The following is a 21782-nucleotide window of genomic DNA, read 5'->3' as shown; positions in this document are numbered from 1 at the left end:
GTTTTGTATGATCAACATGTACAAATACATAAGTGGGCCATATAGTGAAATTGGTGTTGAGGTACAGTGCCTTGCGAAAGTATTCAGCCCCCTTGAACTTTTCGACCTTTTGTCACATTTCAGGCTTCAAACCTAAAGATATAAAAACTGTCATTTTTTGTGAAGAATCAACAAGTGGGACACAATCATGAAGTGGAACGAAATTTATTGGATATTTCAAACTTTAACAAATAAACTGAAAAATTGGGCGTGCAAAATTATTCAGCCCCTTTACTTTCAGTGCAGCAAACTCTCTCCAGAAGTTCAGTGAGGATCTCTGAATGATCCAATGTTGACCTAAATGACTAATGATGATAACTAGAATCCACCTGTGTGTAATCAAGTCTCCGTATAAATGCACCTGCACTGTGATAGTCTTAAGCCCTGTACACACGCGTCGAAAATTGGCAGGGAATTTTCAGCCAACGTCCGATCTGCCGATTTTCGGCTTGTTAGTATGATGCTTCCGACAACCGACTCCGACTTTTCGGCCGAAAAAAATCTGGTGTGCAGACTATAAAATTTTTGTTGGCCGTCAACACAACGGCCGATTTTCCGTCAGTCAGTACAGATTTCGCCAGACAAAAATCTGATGAGCAAGACTGGGTATGCTCAGAGAAGAAAAAACACAAGGAAAGTAAACCAGCACATGACATCACTTCTGAAGTAGATTTTTGTTGGGGGAGAAAATTCGTGTGCAGTCTAGGCACATTCCAACCAACAAAACACCACTCTGGACAAAAGTCGGACGATCGGTCGGCCGATAATCGTTGCGTGTGTACGAGGCTTTGGAGGTCCGTTTAAAGCGCAAAGAGCATCATCTAGAAAAAGGAACACACCAGGCAGGTCTGAGATACTGTTGTGGAGAAGTTTAAAGCTGGATTTGGATACAAAAAGATTTCCCAAGCTTTAAAAATCCCAAGGAGCACTGTGCAAGTGATAATATTGAAATGGAAGGAGTATGAGACCACTGCAAATCTACGAAGACCTGGCTGTCCCTCTAAACTTTCAGCTCATACAAAGAGAAGACTGATCAGAGATGCAGCCAAGAGGCCCATGATCACTCTGGATGAACTGCAGAGATCTACAGCTGAGGTGGGAGACTCTGTCCATAGGACAACAATCAGTCATATACTGCACAAATCTGGCCTTTATGGAAGAGTGGCAAGAAGAAAGCCATTTCTTAAAGCTATCCATAAAAAGTGTCGTTTAAAGTTTGCCACAAGCCACCTGGGAGACACACCAAACATGTGGGAGAAGGTGCTCTGGTCAGATGAAACCAAAATCGAACTTTTTGGCAACAATGCAAAATGTTATGTTTGGCGTAAAAGCAACACAGCTCATCACCCTGAACACACCATCCCCACTATCAGACATGGTGGTGGCAGCATCATGGTTTGTGCCTGCTTTTCTTCAGCAGGGACAGGGAAGATGGATGGAGCCAAATACAGGACCATTCTGGAAGAAAACCTGATGGAGTCTGCAAAACACCTGAAACTGGGACGGAGATTTGTCTTCCAACAAGACAATGATCCAAAACATAAAGCAAAATCTACAATGGAATGGTTCACAAACATATCCAGGTGTTAGAATGGCCAAGTCCAGACCTAAATCCAATCGAGAATCTGTGGAAAGAACTGAAAACTGCTGTTCACAAACGCTCTCCATCCAACCTCACTGAGCTCGAGCTATTTTGCAAGGTAGGAATGGGCAAAAATTTCAGTCTCTCGATGTGCAAAACTGATAGAGACATACCCCAAGCGACTAACCGCTGTAATCGCAGCAAAAGGTGGCGCTACAAAGTATTGACTTAAGGGGGCTGAATAATTTTGCATGCCCAATTTTTCAGTTTTTTATTTGTTAAAGTTTTAAATATCCAATAAATTTCGTTCCACTTCATGATTGTGTCCCACTTGTTGATTCTTCACAAAAAATTACAGTTTTATATCTTTATGTTTGAAGCCTGAAATGTGGCAAAAGGACAAAAAGTTCAAGGGGGCCGAAAACTTTCGCAAGGCACTGTATTCACTTTAAGGTCATCACAGAGGACAAGGGGGCACTCTTTACATCTAGAGGAAAAGAGATTTCATCTCTAAATACAGAATGGCTCTTCATAGTAAGACCTTTGAAAATGTGGAATAGATTCCACAGCTGGTTCTGTCCAGCTCAGTAAATAAAAAAGGCATGGATTCTTTTCTATATGTACATGCATATCAAAATTAGAATATCATCAACAAGTTAATTTATTTGAGTAATTCAAAAAGTAAAACTGTTTTTATACCTCTATATTTTATTTAGATGAGTTACACACAGAGTGATATACTTCAAGCATTTCTTTCTTTTATTGTTGATGATTATGGCTTACAGCTATAAAAAACCCAAAATTCAGTATCTCAGAAAATTAGATTACACAAGACTACTAAAAAAAAAAAGTTTTAGTACAGAAATGTTGGCTTACTGAAACGAATGTTCATGTACAAATAGTATGCACTCAATACTTGGTTTGGGCTCCTGTTGCATGAATTACTTCATCAATGCGGCGTGGCATGGAGGTGATCAGCCTGTGGCACTGCCGAGGTGTTATGGAAGCCCAGGCTGCTTTCATAGCAGCCTTTAGCTCGTCTTTGTTTGGATCTGATGTCTCTCATCTTCCTCTTGACAGTACCCCACAGATTCTCTATGGGGTTTAGGTCAGGCGACTCTGCTGGCCAGTCAAGCACAGTGTTGCCATGATCACTAAAGCAGGTATTGGTACTTTTGACATTGTGGGCAGGTGCCAGGTCCTGCAGGAAAATTAAATCAACATCTCCAGAACGCTGGTCAGCAGAGGGAAGCCTGAAGTGCTTTAGAATTTCCTGGTAGAGGACTGCGTGGACTTTGGACTTAATAAAACACAGTGGACCAACACCAACAGATGACATGGCTCCCCCAACTCATTACTAACTATGAAAACTTCCCACTGGACCTCATGCAACTTGGATTCTGTGACTCTCCAGACTCTGGAATCTTTCTTTCCATATGAAATGCAAAATTTTCCATAGTTGATTGTAAAGTTTTTTTTTTTTCCCTTTTTATTGGTTGAACTAGATGGGCTTGTGTCTTTTTTCAATCATGTAACACATATATATATATATATATATATATATATATATACAAACCCAATATATATATATATACAAACCCAATTCCAAAAAAGTTGGGACACTGTACAAATTGTGAGTAAAAAAGGAATGGACTAATTTACAAATCTCATATTTTATTTATAATATAGAGAACATATCAAATGTTGAAATTTCATGAGAGCTACACATTTCAAACAAGTTGGGACAGGTAGCAATAAGAGGCCGGAAAAGTTAAATGTACATATAAGGAACAGCTGGAGGACCAATTTGCAACTTATTAGGTCAATTGGCAACATGATTTGGTATAAAAAGATCCTCTCAGAGTGGCAGTGTCTCTCAGAAGTCAAGATGGGAAGAGAGGATCACCAATTCCCCCAATGCTGCAGAGAAAAATATTGGAACAATATCAGAAAGGAGTTTCTCAGAGAAAAATTGCAAAGAGTTTGAAGTTATCATCATCTATAGTGCATAATATCATCCAAAAATTCAGAGAATCTGAAACAATCTCTGTGCCTAAGGGTCATGGCCAGAAAACCATACTGGATGCCCGTGCTCTTCGGGCCCTTAGACGGCACTGCATCACATACAGGAATGCTACTGTAATAGAAATCACAACATGGGCTCAGGAATACTTCCAGAAAACATTGTCGGTGAACACAATCCACTGTGCCTTTTTGCCGTTGCCAGCTAAAACTTTTAAGGCCAAAAAATAAGCCATATCTAAACATGATCCAGAAGCGCAGGTGTTTTCTCTGGGCCAAGGCTCATTTAAATGGACTGTGGCAACGTGGAAAACTGTTCTGTGGTCAGACGAATCAAAATTTGAAGTTCTTTTTGGAAAACTGGGACGCCATGTCATCTGGACTAAAGAGGACAAGGACAACCCAAGTTTTTATCAGCGCTTACTTCAGAAGTCTGCATCTCTGATGGTATGGGGTTGCATGAGTGCGTGTGGCATGGGCAGCTTACACATCTGGAAAGGCACCATCAATGCTGAAAGGTATATCCACGTTCTAAAACAACATATGCTCCCATCCAGATGTCATCTCTTTCAGGGAAGACCTTGCATTTTCCAACATGATAATGCCTGACCACATACTGCATCAATTACAACATCATGGCTGCGTAGAAGAAGGATCCGGGTACTGAAATGGCCAGCCTGCAGTCCAGATCTTTCACCCATAGAAAACATTTGGCGCATCATAAAGAGGAAGATGTGACAAAGAAGACCTAAGACAGTTGAGCAACTAGAAGCCTGCATTAGACAAGAATGGGACAACATTCCTGTCCCTAACAAGTCTGGGGACTTGTCTCCTCAGTCCCCAGACGTTTGCAGACTGTTATAAAAAGAAGAGGGGATGCCACACAGTGGTAAACATGGCCTTGTCCCAACTTTTTTGAGATGTGTTGATGCCATGAAAAGTAAAATCAACTTATTTTTCCCTTTTTAAAATGATACATTTTCTCAGTTTAAACATTTGATATGTCATCTATGTTGTATTCTGAATAAAATATTGAAATTTGAAACTTCCACATCATTGCATTCTGTTTTTATTCACAATTTGTACAGTGTCCCAACTTTTTTGGAATCGGGTGTGTGTGTGTGTGTATGTGTATATGTATATATATATATATATATATATATATATATATATATATATATATATATATATATATACGCACACACACGCAGTGGGAAAAATAAGTATTTAACACATCACGATTTGCCTACGTAAATATATTTCTAAAATGACATTTTCACCACATGTCGATAACAACCCATACATACAAAGAAACCAAAACAAATAAGTTCAGAAATTAAGTTATGAAAAAGTATTAAACACATGAAGAAAGGGAGGTGCAAAAAGGCATGGAAAACCAAGACACCAGCTGAAATCCATCAGTAATTAGAAAGCAATCCTGCTTCTTGTAAGCACAAATTAATATCTGTTGGTTCAGCCAACTGATGGCATATAAAAAAGTTGTCTCATTGTGTCACACGAGAAACATCTCACGATGGGTTTAAAAAAAAAAAAGCTCTCTCAGGACCTTTGCAACCTTAAGGTTGTAAAACATACCAATTGCATTGGTTACAGAAGGATTTATAAACGTCTGGATGTTTCAGGGAGCACGGTTGGGGCCATAATCCGAAACGGGAAATAACATTTCACCATAAACCAGCCATGACCAGGTGCTCATCACAAGATTTCTGACAGAGGAGTAAAAAGAGTTGTCCAAGAGCAAAGAAAGACCTGGAAAGAGCAGGTACAATTGTTTCAAAGAAAACAATAAGTAATGCACATGGTCTGTATGCAAGCTCCCAAAGCAAGACTCCGTTGCTGAAGACAAAGCATGCCGAAGCTCGTTTAAATTCTACTGCACAGCAAGCCTGTGAAATACTGGGAGAATATAGTCTGGTCAGATGAGACCAAAATTAAACTCTTTGGATGCCATAATACACACCATGTTTGGGGGTCAAATGGCACTGCACATTACCCCAAAAACACCATACCAACAGTGAAGTTTGGGGAAGGGAACATCATGGTGTGGGGCTGGTTTTTCACCATACGGTACTGGCAAACTTCATATCACTGAAGGATTAATGGAAAAATGTACCAAGATATTCTTGATAAAAATCTGCTACCATCCACCAGGATGATGAAAATGAAACGAGAGTGGACATTTCAGCAAGACAATGATTCTAAACACAAAGCCAAGAAAATTCTCAATTAGTTTCAAAGGCAAAATAAAGCTGCTAGAATGACCCAGCCAATCACCTGACTTGAACCCAATAGAAATTCTATGGAAAGAACTAAAGATCAGAGTTTATAGAAGATGAAGATGCCCACCGAACCTTCAAGATTTGAAGACTGTGTGGAAGAATGGGCCAAAATCACACCTGAGCAATCCATGTGACTAGTTTCTCCATAGAGGAGGCATCTTGAAACGATCATTACCAACAAAGGATTTTGTACAAAGCGTGTTTGATCATTTTTCCCTGTGTCATTCCATTACACAGAACTTAATTGTTTTGGTTTCTTTTGTATGTATAGATTGCACGGGTTGTTAACGGCATGTGATAAAAATGTTTCAATAGCACCTTTATAAATATATTTACATAGAATAATGCTGATGTGTTCAATACTTACTTTTACCTGCGGTGTATATATATATATATATATATATATATATATATATATATATATATACAGTGGGTACGGAAAGTATTCAGACCCCCTTAAATTTTTCACTCTTTGTTATATTGCAGCCATTTGCTAAAATCATTTAAGTTCATTCTTCTTCCTCATGAATGTACACATAGCACCCCATACTGACAGAAAAACACAGAATTGTTGACATTGTTGCAGATTTATTAAAAAATTAAAACTGAAATATCACATGGTCCTAAGTATTCAGACCCTTTGCTCAGTATTTAGTAGAAGCCCCCTTTTGGTCTAATACAGCCAGGAGTCTTTTTGGGAAAGATGTAACAAGTCTTTCACACCTGGATTTGGGGATCCTCTGCCATTCCTCCTTGCAGATCCTCTCCAGTTCTGTCAGGTTGGATGGTAAACGTTGGTGGACAGCCATTTTTAGGTCTCTCCAGAGATGCTCAATTGGGTTTAAGTCAGGGCTCTGGCTGGGCCATTCAAGAACAGTCACCAGTCACGGAGTTGTTGTGAAGCCACTCCTTCGTTATTTTAGCTGTGTGCTTAGGGTCATTGTCTTGTTGGAAGGTAAACCTTCGACCCAGTCTGAGGTCCAGAGCACTCTGGAGAAGGTTTTTGTCCAGGATATCCCTGTACTTGGCTGCATTCATCTTTCCCTCGATTGCAACCAGTCGTCCTGTCCCTGCAGCTGAAAAAACACCCCCACAGCATGATGCTGCCACCACCATGCTTCACTGTTGGGACTGTATTGGACAGGTGATGAGCAGTGCCTGGTTTTCTCCACACATACCGCTTAGAATTAAGGCCAAAAAGTTCTATTTTGGTCTCATCAGACCAGAGAATCTTATTTCTCACCATCTTGGAGTCCTTCAGGTGTTTTATAGCAAACTCCATGCGGGCTTTCATGTGTCTTACACTGAGGAGAGGCTTCCGTCGGGCCACTCTGCTATAAAGCCCCGACTGGTGGAGGGCTGCAGTGATGGTTGACTTTCTACAACTTTCTCCCATCTCCTGACTGCATCTCTGGAGCTCAGCCACAGTGATCTTTGGGTTCTTCTTTACCTCTCTCACCAAGGCTCTTCTCCCCCGATAGCTCAGTTTGGCCGGACGGCCAGCTCTAGGAAGGGTTCTGGTCGTCCCAAACGTCTTCCATTTGAGGATTATGGAGGCCACTGTGCTCTTAGGAACCTTAAGTGCAGCAGAAATCTTTTTGTAACCTTGGCCAGATCTGTGCCTTGCCACAATTCTGTCTCTGAGCTCTTCAGGCAGTTCCTTTGACCTCATGATTCTCATTTGCTCTGACATGCATTGTGATCTGGAAGGTCTTATATAGACAGGTGTGTGGCTTTCCTAATCAAGTCCAATCAGTATAATCAAACACAGATGGACTCAAATGAAGGTGTAGAACCATCTCAAGGATGATCAGAAGAAATGGAAAGCACCTGAGTTAAATATATGAGTGTCACAGCAAAGGGTCTGAATACTTAGGACCATGTGATATTTCAGTTTTTCTTTTTTAATAAAAATAATAAATTAATGTCAACAATTCTGTGTTTTTCTGTCAGTATGGGGTGCTATGTGTACATTCATGAGGAAGAAGAATGAACTTAAATGATTTTAGCAAATGGCTGCAATATAACAAAGAGTGAAAAATTTAAGGGGGTCTGAATACTTTCCGTACCCACTGTATATATGTATATATATATATATATATATATATATATATATATATATATATATATATATATATACACATACACATAAATTGAAAAGTGTTTTATCATTTTATAGTTCTTTTTCATCAGTGTCCCAAAGGTATGAAAGGTTTTATATGAAATACATTCAGTTCACTTTCCTTTGACCTCTTCCTATTCAGTTGTAAAAAGGTTTCAGAAAGCTGTATTTGTTAATGATTTTCAGTGTATTCTTCAGTTGTTAGCATTTCTCGACGCTTGGACAATGCAAGGACAGATGAACATGCAAAGAGTGTAGTTTCCTTGCTGTTGGATAAATAGATTTGGTCTTTCCCAGTTATAAAACTGGTTGGTTTCTTTTTATCTACTCAATCTACCATTGTCCAGCAATGGTAAGTGCCCTTGATCCTTGGAGAGTGCACAAGCTTCTTTTACAAATAAAACTTTCAGGTTTCTAGTCCTGAGATTGGTAAAGATTTGATTCTGATCTCAGGTGACACTGGTAGTTTTAAGTTTATCTGAGGTCAGGCTACATCTTTCAATATTCTTTATATCATTTATAACTTTTAAACAAAAAAAAAAATCCTGACATGGTTAAGCAAATCTCATTTTAATGTCTAAAGTACAGTAGGCTTTGCATTTTTTGTATATGTGCATAAATCTTGAAAATGTAACTTCCTTTGTGCAAACACATTATTTCCTGGACCACATATGATAAATGTGGTCCCGGTGAAGGAGACTGTATGCGCTGGCTGAAGTTATGCAGGAAACACGAAGACTATGTGCTGCTAGATAGCAGCATGTTTGAATGCTTTTGCCTTCCAACACTGGCCATGGGACACGGGAAGAAAATGTACATTATTATGAAACAGTGTATATACTATTCGTTGGCACTTTTTTTTGGGGGGTACCAGATTTTGATAGATACCAGCTTCCACTTCCAGGTAAGATCGCCAATCTACCACATTTCCGGGCCCTCCTCCTTCCCCATGCTGCCTTCTGGGACACAGAAGATGGCGGGACCATTCAGAAAGAGCAACGGGACTTGCACATGTGCAATAGGAAACCGGCTGTGAAGCCTGAAAAGGCTTCACTGCCTATTTCCCTTACTTGCAATGCCAGCGCCTGCACCCAAAACCGACTGACGAATCTGCTCGGGTGCCGACATCGTGGGATCCCAGGAAAGGTTAAGTGTCCTTAACCACTTGCCGACCGCCGCAAGTACATATACTGCGGCAGTCAGCCCTGTGCAGGCAAAGTGATGTACCGGTACGTCACTCGCCTGCGAGCCAATAGGGGGCGGGAGCGCGTCTCCGCTCGTTCACGGGCATCCCCGCATGAGTGACCGGCGGCTCCGATGTTCGCCGGTCACTCGCGATCTCCCGCTAGAGAGGGAGAAAGGCAGGTGGCTAATGTAAACAAAGCCGCCTGTCATTCTCCCTGATGTAACAGCAGAGATCATACGATCCTGCTATGTAGGATCGTATGTCTCTGTGGTTACATCAAAAGTCACGCCCCTTCTCAGTAAGAAACACGCCCCTAGGGACACACTTAACAGAAAACAAATTGGCCTAAAATGTTAAAAAATTTTGATTTTAACATTTTTTTTTTTGGGGGGGGGGGGGGGAAATTTAATATAAAAAAAATGTGAAAAATATCGTTATTTTTTCAAAATTGTCGCTCTTTTTTTGTTTATAGCGCAAAAAGTAAAAATCGCACAGGTGATTAAATACCACCAAAAGAAAGCTCTGTTTGTGGGAAAAAAAGGATGTCAATTTAATTTGGGTACAGTGTCGCACGACCGCGCAATTGTCCGTTAAAATCACGCAGTGCCGAATCGCAAAATAGGCCCTGGTCTTTGAGCAACCAAATCCTCCGGGGCTTAAGTGGTTAATAAAAGTCAGCAGCTACAGTATTTAAAGCTGCTGACTTTTTAAATCCCCCCCCCCCAGACTAGAGCTCCTCTTTAATTTCTGAACTTATTTGTTTAGGTTTCTTTGTATGCATGCATGGGTTGTTACCGACATGTGGTGAAAATGTAATGTCAATAGCACCTTCAAAAATAGATTTACCTAGAAAAAGGGGACATATTCAATACTTTTTTTACCCGCTGTGTGTTTACCTATGTGATCTGGTTCCTGTCTGAATTGACAGTTCACAATGCGATATGCAAACTAATCTGGGGGGTGTCATTAACTTTGTATTGACACTCCCAGCAGTTTGCATATGGCAGTGTGAATTGCTTGCGAGTTGGGTGCGATGCAGGAACCTGCATGGATTCGCAGGGTTCCCACATCACACCAGTGTGAACTGGCACTAAGTGTGTTGTGGTCACTGACGTGTATCTTTTTCATGTGTTGTGTGACATGCAGTAGTAGTAGGAAAAGTTATCCTAGACTGGCCTACATTTTTTTTTGCCAGTGCTCAATCCTCCTGTTGGCGGTGGTATAACACGAAGGTTCAAGACTGCTGGTGCCCCTTAATGTAAAGAGAATGAAAGATTAGTCTGGCGATTTTGTTTCCTACTACAAGGATAACATAAGGAGCAACTCTGAAAAATCCAGCACGGTTTAGACACTGCACCCAAAAAGGCAATCTACTATTCACCCCATTTAGGCACCTGTCTAGAATGCTTACCACTCTAAAAATAAAGAAATGAAAGCATGTAAAAAAAACTCTTTACTATAAAACATGAAATAACTCAAAGATACGGTCACAAAAAACACAATATTTAGGAGTAAAAATATTTTTAGAAATAAGTAAATGTATTAAATTAATTTTAGACATACATCCAATATACACATATATTTATAAAACCCATTTATTCCAATTGTCTTCAGAAGGAAATATTCCACCAAGTCTCAGGGTGCAGTCAATAGTAGATTCATAAAACACTATGACATTCTCAGACAGTTTGGAGGTATTGGATAGTTGAGGAATTTTACACTGGGAGCGCAGAGTAGCCTTGAAACATGTTTCCATGTAACACTTCTTTATACAACCAATTTGTTCTAGTACCTGAAAAAAAAACAGTAGGAAATAACACTATATGTGGTATAACATTTTTAAACCTGTTACGAGAATATAGATTGCAATGTAGTAAAAGCTGTACAGTATATCTAGACTTAAATCTGCAAGTCAGTAAATATTGTTATTAAACTACTGTTTACCATCTTTGCATTACACAAGACATTGCCCCCTTAAAGCAGCGTGGCCATTCCCTGCACTGCAAGAGTAAAAAGCTCCTTTTTGTCTAGGGCACATTTCGTTTTACCTACCTTATTCCTGGCTCCCATAGTTTTCCTTCTCAGTGTGTGGCCAGTTCCCTGTTCACTGGTTGCACACCCTGATGTCATTATTTACAATGCAGGAGCAGCAGTCCTGCACTTTTGCTTTTGACAATAGGCTGGTGCAATATGGGAATAGGAATTGGCATATAATCGCATGAAAAAAATCATTGCTAAAATAAATGGGGACAGGGTCTTCTTAAAGCCTCGTACACACGATCAGAATATCAGATGAATGATCACCCGTTTTTTTTTTTTTTGTTTTTTTTCCAAGCTAGTCATATCGACAATGAAGAGGTTATTTATACTGAACAAAATTATAAACGCAACACTTTTGTTTTTGCCCCCATTTTTCATGAGCTGAACTCAAAGATCTAAGACTTTTTCTATGTAAACAAAAGGCCTATTTCTCTCAAATATTGTTCACAAATCTGTGTAAGTCTGTGTTAGTGAGCATTTCTCCTTTGCTGAGATAATCCCTCCCCCTCACAGGGGTGGCATATCAAGATGCTAATTAGACAGCATGATTATTGCACAGGTGTGCCTTAGGCTGGCCACAACAAAAGGCCACTCTAAAATGTGCAGTTTTAAGCTAGATACACACTATACAATTGTCTTTAGATTTTTTTACTTTAGATTTACCAAAACCATATAATATGAGGTAATTTGTATGCAATCAGGCAGGCCTTTGCACTACATAGTTAAAGGTAAGGTAAATCTAAAGGAAATAGAACAACAAAAGTTGTATAATGTATATCCAGCTTTATTGTATTGGGGGGGGCATTCGAAAACCAGTCAGTATCTGGTGTGTCCACCAATTGCCTCACGCAGTGCAACACATCTCCTTCGCATAGGGTTGATCAGATTGTTGATTGTGGCCTGTGGAAAGTTGGTCCACTCCTCTTCAATGGCTGTGCGAAGTTGCTGGTAATTGGCAGGACCTGGAACACGCTGTCGTATACGCAAAGCCAGAACATCCTAGACATGCTCAATGGGTGACATGTCCGGTAAATATGCTGGCCATGCAAGAACTAGGATGTTTTCAGCTTCCAGGAGTTGTGTACAGATCCTTGCAACATGGGGCGGTGCATTATCATGCTGCAACATGAGATGATGGTTGTGGATGAATGGCACAACAATAGGCCCTTTAGGATCTCGTCACGGTATCTCTGTGCATTCAAAATGCCATCAATAAAATTCACCTGTGTTTGTTATCCATAACATACGTCTGCCCATACCATAACCCCACCGCCACCACGGGCCACTCGATCCACAATGTTGACATCAGCAAACTGCTCACTCACACGATGCCATACACACTGTCTGCCATCTGCCCTGTACAGTGAAAACCCAGAATTCACCCGTGAAGAGAACACCACTCCAAAGTGCCAGACGCCATCAAATGTGAGCATTTGCCCACTCAAGTCAGTTACAATTACGTACTGCAGTCAGGTCGAGACCCCGATGAGGATGACGAGCATGCAGATGAGTTTCCGAGACGGTTTATGACTGTGAAGAAATTCTTTGGTTATGCAAACCAACTGTTGCAGCAGCTGTCCTGGTGGCTGGTCTCAGACGATCTTGGAGGTGAAGATGCTGGTGTGGTTACGCGTGGTCTGTGGTTGTAAGGTTGGTTGGTTGTACTGCCAAATTCTCCGAAACACCTTTGGAGATGGCTGGCTTATGGTGGAGAAATTAACATTCAATTCATGGGCAACAGTTCTGGTGGAAATTCCTGCAGTCAGCATGCCAATTGCAGGTTCCCTTAAAACTTTCGTCATCTGTAGCATGGTGCTGTGTGATAAAACTGCACATTTTAGAGTGGCCTGCCTAAGGCACACCTGTGCAATAATCATGCTGTCTAATCAGCATCTTGATATACCTGTAAGGTGGATGGATTATCTCGACAAAGGAGAAGTGCTCACTAACACAGATTTAGAGAAATTTGTGAATATTTGAGAGAAATAGGCCTTTTGTGTACATAGAAAAAGTCTTAGATCTTTGAGTTCAGCTCATGAAAAAATGGGGGCAAAAACAAAAGTGTTGCGTTTATAATTTTGTTCAGTGTAAGTTATGAAAATTCTCATATGACCGAATACAACTTTGGAGGTGATGTAAGGTATTGTATTGTAATGTAATGTAATATATTCTTACGTTTCCAAACATGTGTGGTCTTGGTCTTCCAATTTTTTCAGAGGAATACCGCAAAGATTAAATTAAAATTGTACATTCTAGTATCATCTGTGAAATTTTTTTGTGTTTGTCCCTTTGGATAATTTTGCATGAACTGTCGTGATCGGCTCTCGAAGACTGTATACCAATGATCAGATTATTGTATGATCGCTTCAAAAGCGGTATTTTTTTATCCTATTTTCTGATCCTGTGTACTAGCCATTAGTCTTGTAGAAGAGGAGGTTTCGTTTTGATATTTAGTGTTCAATTCAATACCCAAACAGTACAATCCAGCACTAGGTTTCAAAAGATTTTCAGACAAAAAAAAAAAAAAATCGAATCTTTCTCCTTTTTGAACTTTCCAAGAGAACATTACAAATGTCCTAACCAGTTTTTTTGCACTTAAGTAAAGTTATATAAAATTTAAAATCATATTTTATGACATATTTCTCACCCATTTTAAAAAACAAACACTTATTGGACTACTGCTTTCTATTTATACCAATAATTAATATTAACCATAACTCACAACAAGAAAACCCCATAGATAGTAATTAATCATAACAATTAGCATCTCAACTGCAAAGATATTTTCTTTAGTTTGTCATTTTCTTCCTATTTTCCACAGATGTACACTTTGCTTTCAGCATATTTTTTTTTCAGATTTATAAATGTTTACCAGTTCTGTTCACCAGAGGAATTTTCCAAGTTTGTCTTTTTGACTGTTTTTAGTTGAATGTACCTTTTCTGTTATAGAAATTCATCACATTACATAGTTACATAGTAGTTGAGGTTGAATAAAGACAATAGTCCATCCAGTTCAACCTGTGTAGGTGTGTGTGACCGTAATCATCTCTCATACCCCTGAATGTTCTGATCCTTGAGATGTATGTCCAAGAGTTATTTAAATGTAGCCATACTTCCAGCAGAAACTACCTCTTGTGGTAGAGAATTCCACAGTCTTGTAGCCCTTACAGTAAAGAACCCCCTGCGTTGCCTGAGGCTAAACACTTCTCATCTAATCGCATTGTATGCCCTCGCGTCCTCATACAATCCTTGCGACTGAATAGCTTTTTTTCTATGCTGAGATCACCATTGAGGTATTTGTAAATTGCTATCATGTTCCCTCTCAGGCGTCTCTTCTCCAGGGAGAATAAATTAAGCGATTGTAGAGGCTCTTCATAGTTAAGGTCCTCCAATCCCCTAATTAGTTTAGTTGCCCTTCTATGGACCCTCTCCAGCTCCAACACATCCCTCCTGAGGACTGGCGACCAGAACTGGACAGAATACTCCAGATGCAGTCGGACCAGAGTTTTATAACGTGGAAGGATTATAGTTTTATCTCTGGAATACATCCCCTTCTTTATGAATGCTACATTGATAGGCTGTATAATTAGAAAGTAGGAAAAAAAATAGTTTGAGGTGAAATGTGATGTTCAAACATTCTTTGCATGTGAATCTTCAGCTAGCAATACATGGAAAAATTTTTGGCCAGTTCCTGGTGAACCTGCAAAAATTCCCCCAGTGGGTGGCCTTGTTGGCTGTCCTGCCTGACATCCCTTGATTTAAACATCAAAGTTGCTGGGTAGAAAACTGTTGGCTGGACATTGCCTGCATTTAGTCAGATGCTGGAACCATTTGGGCATTATACATACAAAAAAAAAAAATACAGTAGCCGCAGTGGGAGATTCATTCATCCATCCATCCATCTACAACATATAGCTTAGATGGAGAAATCTGTATGGCCAATGTTCCTCATTTATGACTGATTCACCTACGGTAAATGTTACACTTACTGCTTTATTAATTTGCTCTAACAATTAAAATATAAAACTTGAAACCTATCGCTTTAAAGAAAAAAAAAAAGATAGATGTCAGGATTGTGTGTGATAATCCACTGATTTTACCTTCTTGCCACCAATGGTACTGCTTATATGCGTTTGCAAAGAGGGTGGGCTTTAATGGCCATGTGTGTCAAGGTTCCTGCACTCCCATCAATCTGTACCAATGATTGAGAGCCAGCGGGAGCGGCTTTTGATCATGTGACCACTCTGACAGCTGATCACAGTGGTCATATGATTAGGCAGTCCTTTCTGCCCACTGGACGTAATAGCCCATTTAAAGGGATGCCAGGCAGGAAGGGGTTATGTTTAAACATAGAGGAAGTACATTTTTCTATTTACCTGTAATAACTCGATAACAATGACAGGCTGCAATACACCACTGTAATGGCGTACTAAGTCCTTTTCAGTAATGCCTGGCTTAGACATAATTTGGTAGAGAACAGCTTCCAGCATTCCCTTGCATACAGGTTTGTTTAAACTGCCATCCACAATTCTCCATGGTCTTCCCAGAAAGCAGCTATCAGAAGACAGGAAAATACATTACGCAACTTTTACAGTCTTAAAAACAATTTATAGAATGTATATGTTAAAAATGCAATGCAAGGGGAAAAGCAATAAAACTTCACCTTGAAAGCAGAGTTACCAGGGTTACTATCTCTCCATTGTATATAAATGAAAAGTTTACAAATATCGAAACAGAGAGGGATTACATTACTGAAAAAGTAAAACAATTCACATATGTGACTTCAACTTTTAAAAGGCTACCTTTCCTAGCCCTCTTAGCTAAACTAAGCTAGAATGACTGCTCGCTTACTGGCGGTAGTCCTCTGATGTTCACATCCTCTGCACAGAAATCTTCTTTAGTGCTGGCCACGTCTATGCAGTAACTCCTGTAGACCTGAATGGGGCTGCTCCTACAATAAAGATGGTAGGAGTAGAGCACCATTGAGGCCTAAATAGAGCCTACTTGGCAGGTGCTTACAGTGACAGAAGTTGTAAACATCTGGGCAGGCTACCACCGTCATTAAGAGGCAAGTAAATATTTGGGTGGTGTTGGTGGGGGAGAGGGTACATTTCCAAGTTAGAAGAACATCCATTAGTAAATAAATGACTTACTTTTCCTGTGACATCTCTTTATCTTCCACTGCATAAAGAAGAAAAATACAATAATAAAGCTGCATTAAGCCATCATCAACAATGAGTAGTATTCCCTTGCCATCCGTTACTGATGCACTCAGTAGAACAAGCCACTCTACAAAAAGCTGCATGTATTAAGTTAAATTTGCATAGCAATAGACAGATATAGTTAAACTGAACTTGTACTCGGCTCATTTAGGAAACAAGTTAATTTAAAAGCCCCCCCAGGTGATATTTAATTTTCATTTGATATTTTATTGCGCCATTGGCTCATTAGAGTCTAAGAAAATAATCTTGTGTAAGCCCTAAGTGAACCTGTTACTTGAGATGACTAGCACGTTTATTTGAAGTGCATCAATTGGTCAAAATTGCTTCCTTGAAGATTTATCACCCAACCAAGCATCACTAATGGGCTGTTTTTCCCAATTTTTAATAAAATAATACACATTTGAGACCCTTTGATAAAATGGGATTTTTGTACTCACCATAAAATCCTTTTTTAGAGTCCATTGAGGAACACAGGAAACCTTAAACCTTTGAGTTCTACTGCCGCCTACAGGAGGACTAGACTTATATAATAACACTGTATGCCAGCCAAGGGTATAACACCTCCCATTACCATCATGCCTCAGCTTTGTAGCAAAGCAGTAGCTAGAGCCATGATCATAGACAGAAGGGGCTTAAAAATTTTACAGTGAGTACAAAAATAATTTTCTCTTTCTTGTTCCATTGAAAGACATAGGTAGTCTTAAACCTTAGGGTAATTCAAAAGCAGTCCAACTTGAGGGGTGGACAACCCAGCAAAAGACTGCTAACAGGCTCAACATAAATAGAAATCTGAGGACTGCCTGCAGCTTATGAGCCACCTGAAGGACCTTACACTTGCAGCTGGCATCAAATGAGGCAGAAACATTCATCTGGCAGACCAGGTGGCAGCCATACAAATCTGGGAAATAGTTGCCTAATGCCCCAAAACGTGGCACTCACAGGTCTAGTAAAGTAAGCCTCTACAGAAAAAAGGAAACTTGATTCTTGAGGCCATAACCTTGAACGATGATCTCTCTGAACTATCTAGAGATGGAGGAACAAGAACTGGGGCCTTTCAGGGGCCATCCAGAATGAAAAAAAGAGAATCAGTCTTTTTCAAAAGACGGTGACAGAGCTATGCTCACACAGCCCGAACAGCAGCCAGAAAATGGAACAAAAAAGTGAGAGACGAACGATTTCTGAAACTGAATAGAAAGAGCAGAGATGTGAAGTAAGTCTTCTACAATCAATGATCAACCTTCCTAGCCTTGAGAATTGAAGGGATAACAGACTCTGTGATGCCCCTGTCCCTCAGAAGTTCCAACAGTCATGTCATTAAAGCCCATGACTGATAAAGAATGTAAAATCGGTTCTTGGGACAGTAGAGCCATGCAGTCTAGCAGGGCCCATGATGCATCTGCTAGAAATCTTACCAGGCTGTCATACCACATCCTCCTGGGCCAATCTTGAGCAATGAGGATTTCCAGAATGCCCTTCATCTCAAACCTGCGGAGCAGCATAGAAATTTAAATTTGGGTGTATTGATACTACAGCATCACCAAAACATTTACTGCTTCCACCAGTATATCCCTACACCTTGATAGAAACCTGTCCAACTTGTTGATCCTGGATTTCTACAACCAGTGTCCCCCCAGTCACAACACAGGTCCTGGAACACTTGCGGGATGAAAGGCCACTATCTTGGGTCCAGATGCTGCCAGCTGAGAAAAGCTGAATGTCAGTTATCTATGCCTGGAAGGTATAGAGCTGACAAGCCTGGAACATGACGTTCTGCCCAGGACAGGATCCACTTAACCTCTTGCTGTAGTCAGACTTCTTCTTGGATGGTTGATGTGGCATTGTCCACTCAAATCTGGACAGTCTTCCAACAGGTTGGTGCAAAGCTGATGGATAAGACAAATTCACCAAATTTGCAGAATTTTTATTGGGAGACTTGATCACCAAGCCCCTTGCACCAACAAGGAGGCCCCGGATTTGCCTCCAGCTCAATAGTCTTACTTCCATCATAACAGTTGTATAAAACAATGGGAGGAAAAGTGTTACCCAATACAGAGCCAGATTACTGAGCTACTAAGCTGAGGTAAACTCATCATTGGCTTTCAACTAAATAAATCTGTCCAGAGACAGAACAGATTGGCCCCACAATGACAGACTTTTATGTTACAGATACCCATATTGAAATTTGGTAAAGGAAAACACCTCAAAAGGAGGATGCCTCAGCTCCAAAACACTTGTAAAGAGGCAGAGAGCCGGATGGCTTCTGGACTGAGGAGTTTGAATCCGAGACCAGAGAGTCTGAAGCTTCTCCCATGGATGGAACACTCTGGCATGAGATGTGTCCAGGAAAAGACCCCAAAACTCTAAGCGATGAGTCTGTTACAGCAATGATTTATGAAGGTTCAGGACCTAACCAATTTTCTGTAACATTAGGACAGTAACTTAGATGTCCAACATTTCCTGAGTATCCCACAATGGGGATGCCACAAGAACATACCAGTGACAATTCTGAGGCCAGCCCTTTAGTGAAAAACCAAAGGGCAGAGGATAATCCAAAGGGAAGGGTCAGTGCTGCTGAGCTAGTCACATGGAAATTAGCATGTTTTGATGTAAACAAAAGCCAGAAAGTCTCTGTGGTGAAGGAGTCAATGACAGACATGGTGAGTTCCACCGGGGGACCCAAGCAACCAGGCAGCACGTCTGCTGGCTGGCCGAAGACCCAAACAAAGCTGCATATGGCTCTGATCCAGTCTCCGATGTAAAAACCCGGAAGCGATGTCATGACATCACTTCCAGGTACTGGAGCCTTAAAGGTGCCAGACTTAAAAAAAAAAAAAAAAGACAGCGTTCAAAACAGCTAAACTTACAACAAACTTCTCAAACAAATGCAGAGAAGGGGTTTGAGGTCTTTTAGACCCCAGATCCCTCCATAAAGAGTACCTGTCACTGCCTATTACTGTCACAAGGGATGTTTACAGCAATAAAAGTGATCAAATTATTATTTTTTTTTAAATGGACAGTGTAAAAATAAAAAAAAAATAAGATTAAGGAAAAAAAATGTAAAGAGACCCGTCCCTCCATGCTCGCACGCAGAAGTGAACGTATACGCAAGTTGCGCCTGCATAAGTAAACCATGTTAAAACCACACATGTAAGGTTTCACCCGCAATTGTTAGAGTGAGAGCAATAATTCTAGCCTAAGACCTCCTCTGTAACTCTAAGCCACCAGAATGACTGGAATCCTTTCTGCCTCAGTTCTGCGCATAAGTCTCGGCAGAAGTTGTAGTGGAGGAAAAGCGTAAATCAGACGATACTGACCCCAAGGGGTCACCAGAGCGTCGGCCAAAGGATCCAGAGATCTTGCCACAAACCTCTGAATCTTCCGGTTGAGATGAGAGGCTAACAGGTCCATATCAGGAGTCCCCGACCGGAGACAAAGTTGTTGAAACACTTCTGGGTTAAGAGACCATTCGCCCAGCTCCAACGCCTGTCGACTGAGGTAGTCCACCTGCCAATTTTCCACCCCTGGAATGTGCACAGCAGATAGGGCTGGAACATATCATTCTGCCCACCTTAGAATGCCAGCTACTTCTCTGGCCGCTAGGGCACTTTTGGTGCCCCTTGAGATGATTGACATATGCCACAGCCGTGACATTGTCCGAATTAATCCTTACCGGGCACCCCTGAAGACGATCCAACTACAGGGACAGGCAAAGCCTGATGGCCTGAATCTCCAGGTTGTTGACGGGCAGACTGGACTCCTCCCGAGTCCAAACGCCTTGAGCCGAATCTGTGCCCAAGACACCTCCCCACAGGCTGACATCCGTGGAAACCACTGTCCAGTACAGGGGGAGAAAGGACTTCCCCTGTCGAAGTGTTGGGGAACAGAGCCACCATATCAAGGATCCCTCCGCACCCTGGCTCAACAGGCTCAGATTGTCCAGAGATTGAGTATTCTTGTCCCATTTGGCAAGAATCTCCTTCCGCAGAGGCCTGGTATGGAACTGAGCAAACGGAACCGCCTCGAAGGTAGAGACCATCAAGCCCAGCACATGCATGCATAGACGACCGACAGTTGGATAACAGGAGTGGAATCGAAAGCTGCAAATTCAGTAGTTTTGCCTCCGGAAGATACACCCTGGCTGAGGCTGAATCCAAAGTCAGGCCCAGGTAGTCCAGGTTGTTTGGCGGGGTCAGAGCTGATTTCTGAAAATTCAGCTTCCAGCTGAACTCTTGCAGAGTTCGCCCAGTGATGTCCAGATCGTCTTAAGACAGACGGAGACTCTGCTCGCAGAAGGAGATCGTCCAGGTACCCCAGTACCGCGCCACAAATTGATAATGCTCCTCTCCCACGGCAAAGCAAAGAAAATGCTGGTGTCCGACATATATTAGGATATGAAGGTAAGCGTCCTTATCGATAGAGGCCAGAAAATCCCCTTCATGAAGGGATGCCACTACCATGCGAATGGACTCCATCAAAAATTTCTGAAGCCGCACAAAGCAATTCAGGGCCTTGAGGTCCAAGATTGGACGGACCTTGCCTTCCTTCCTGGGAACAGTAAACAGATTTGAATAAAACCCCTGAAAACTTTCCAACTCTGGAATGTCACAATTACTCTCTGTGATAGCAGATCCTGCCTGCCCCGTAAAGGCCCTGCAGCCGATCTGGGGACAGGCGCAAGTTGGAAGGAAAGAACCTTGCTGGAGGCAAGGACCGAAAAATGATCTTGTAACTGGACCGAGTCAACTCGTGGACCCATTTGTCTTGAATGAAAGAGGTCCTGGAAAGAAGCGAAGACGTCCCCCCACCCCAGATACAAGTTACGGCACCCCTTCAGGCAGAGGACGGCTTGTCTGCGGGACCAGCGAAACCTGCTTTTGACTTACCAGCCCAGGGTCTCTTGGAACCTCCCGCAAAGTTATGGGTGGATTTTGATCCCTTGTCCTGCGAAGCTCCGAACAGGTGGTCTCCTACAAAGGGGAGATCAGTCAACGCCTTTTTGGAATCCTAGTCCACAGACCAGTTTTTCAGCCAAATCATGCGGCAAAGGATCACAGTTGTCAGACACTCTGCAGGCTAAAGGGGCAGCATCCAGAGAGGCTTCATCATATACTGTAACCACTGTATCAACTGATCCGCCAGCTCAGGAGGATGTTGACTCCCTTTCAAATCCTGGCGCAGAAGCTTTGCCCGTTCCGTAAGGGTCTGGGAGACCAAGGCGATGGCAAACACTGGCCTCAAAATTGAACCTGCCACGTTGAAAAGGTATCAG

At 41.4% G+C, this 21782-nt stretch overlaps 1 protein-coding gene across 1 annotated transcript in view; it reads right to left on the bottom strand.

The window, feature by feature from the left end:
* Positions 1-10755: 10755 nt before the first annotated feature.
* Positions 10756-21782, bottom strand: part of GTF3C1 (general transcription factor IIIC subunit 1) — a 360695-nt gene continuing 349668 nt past the window's right edge. Inside the window, exons 35-37 of the mRNA XM_082260707.1 lie at positions 16445-16472; positions 15668-15845; positions 10756-11043 (exon numbers count right to left, since the gene is read on the bottom strand). Of these exons, the coding sequence (XP_082116833.1) occupies positions 10834-11043; positions 15668-15845; positions 16445-16472 (416 nt within the window). The 3' untranslated portion in view covers positions 10756-10833. The remainder of the gene's footprint in view (positions 11044-15667; positions 15846-16444; positions 16473-21782) is intronic.

The sequence above is a fragment of the Pelophylax lessonae genome, assembly GCF_965119305.1.
Source record: "Pelophylax lessonae genome assembly, chromosome: 6".
In the NCBI taxonomy this organism is placed as follows: Eukaryota; Metazoa; Chordata; class Amphibia; order Anura; family Ranidae; genus Pelophylax; species Pelophylax lessonae.
Note: the sequence above shows the minus strand (reverse complement) of the source record. Positions and strands in the feature narration are given on the sequence as shown.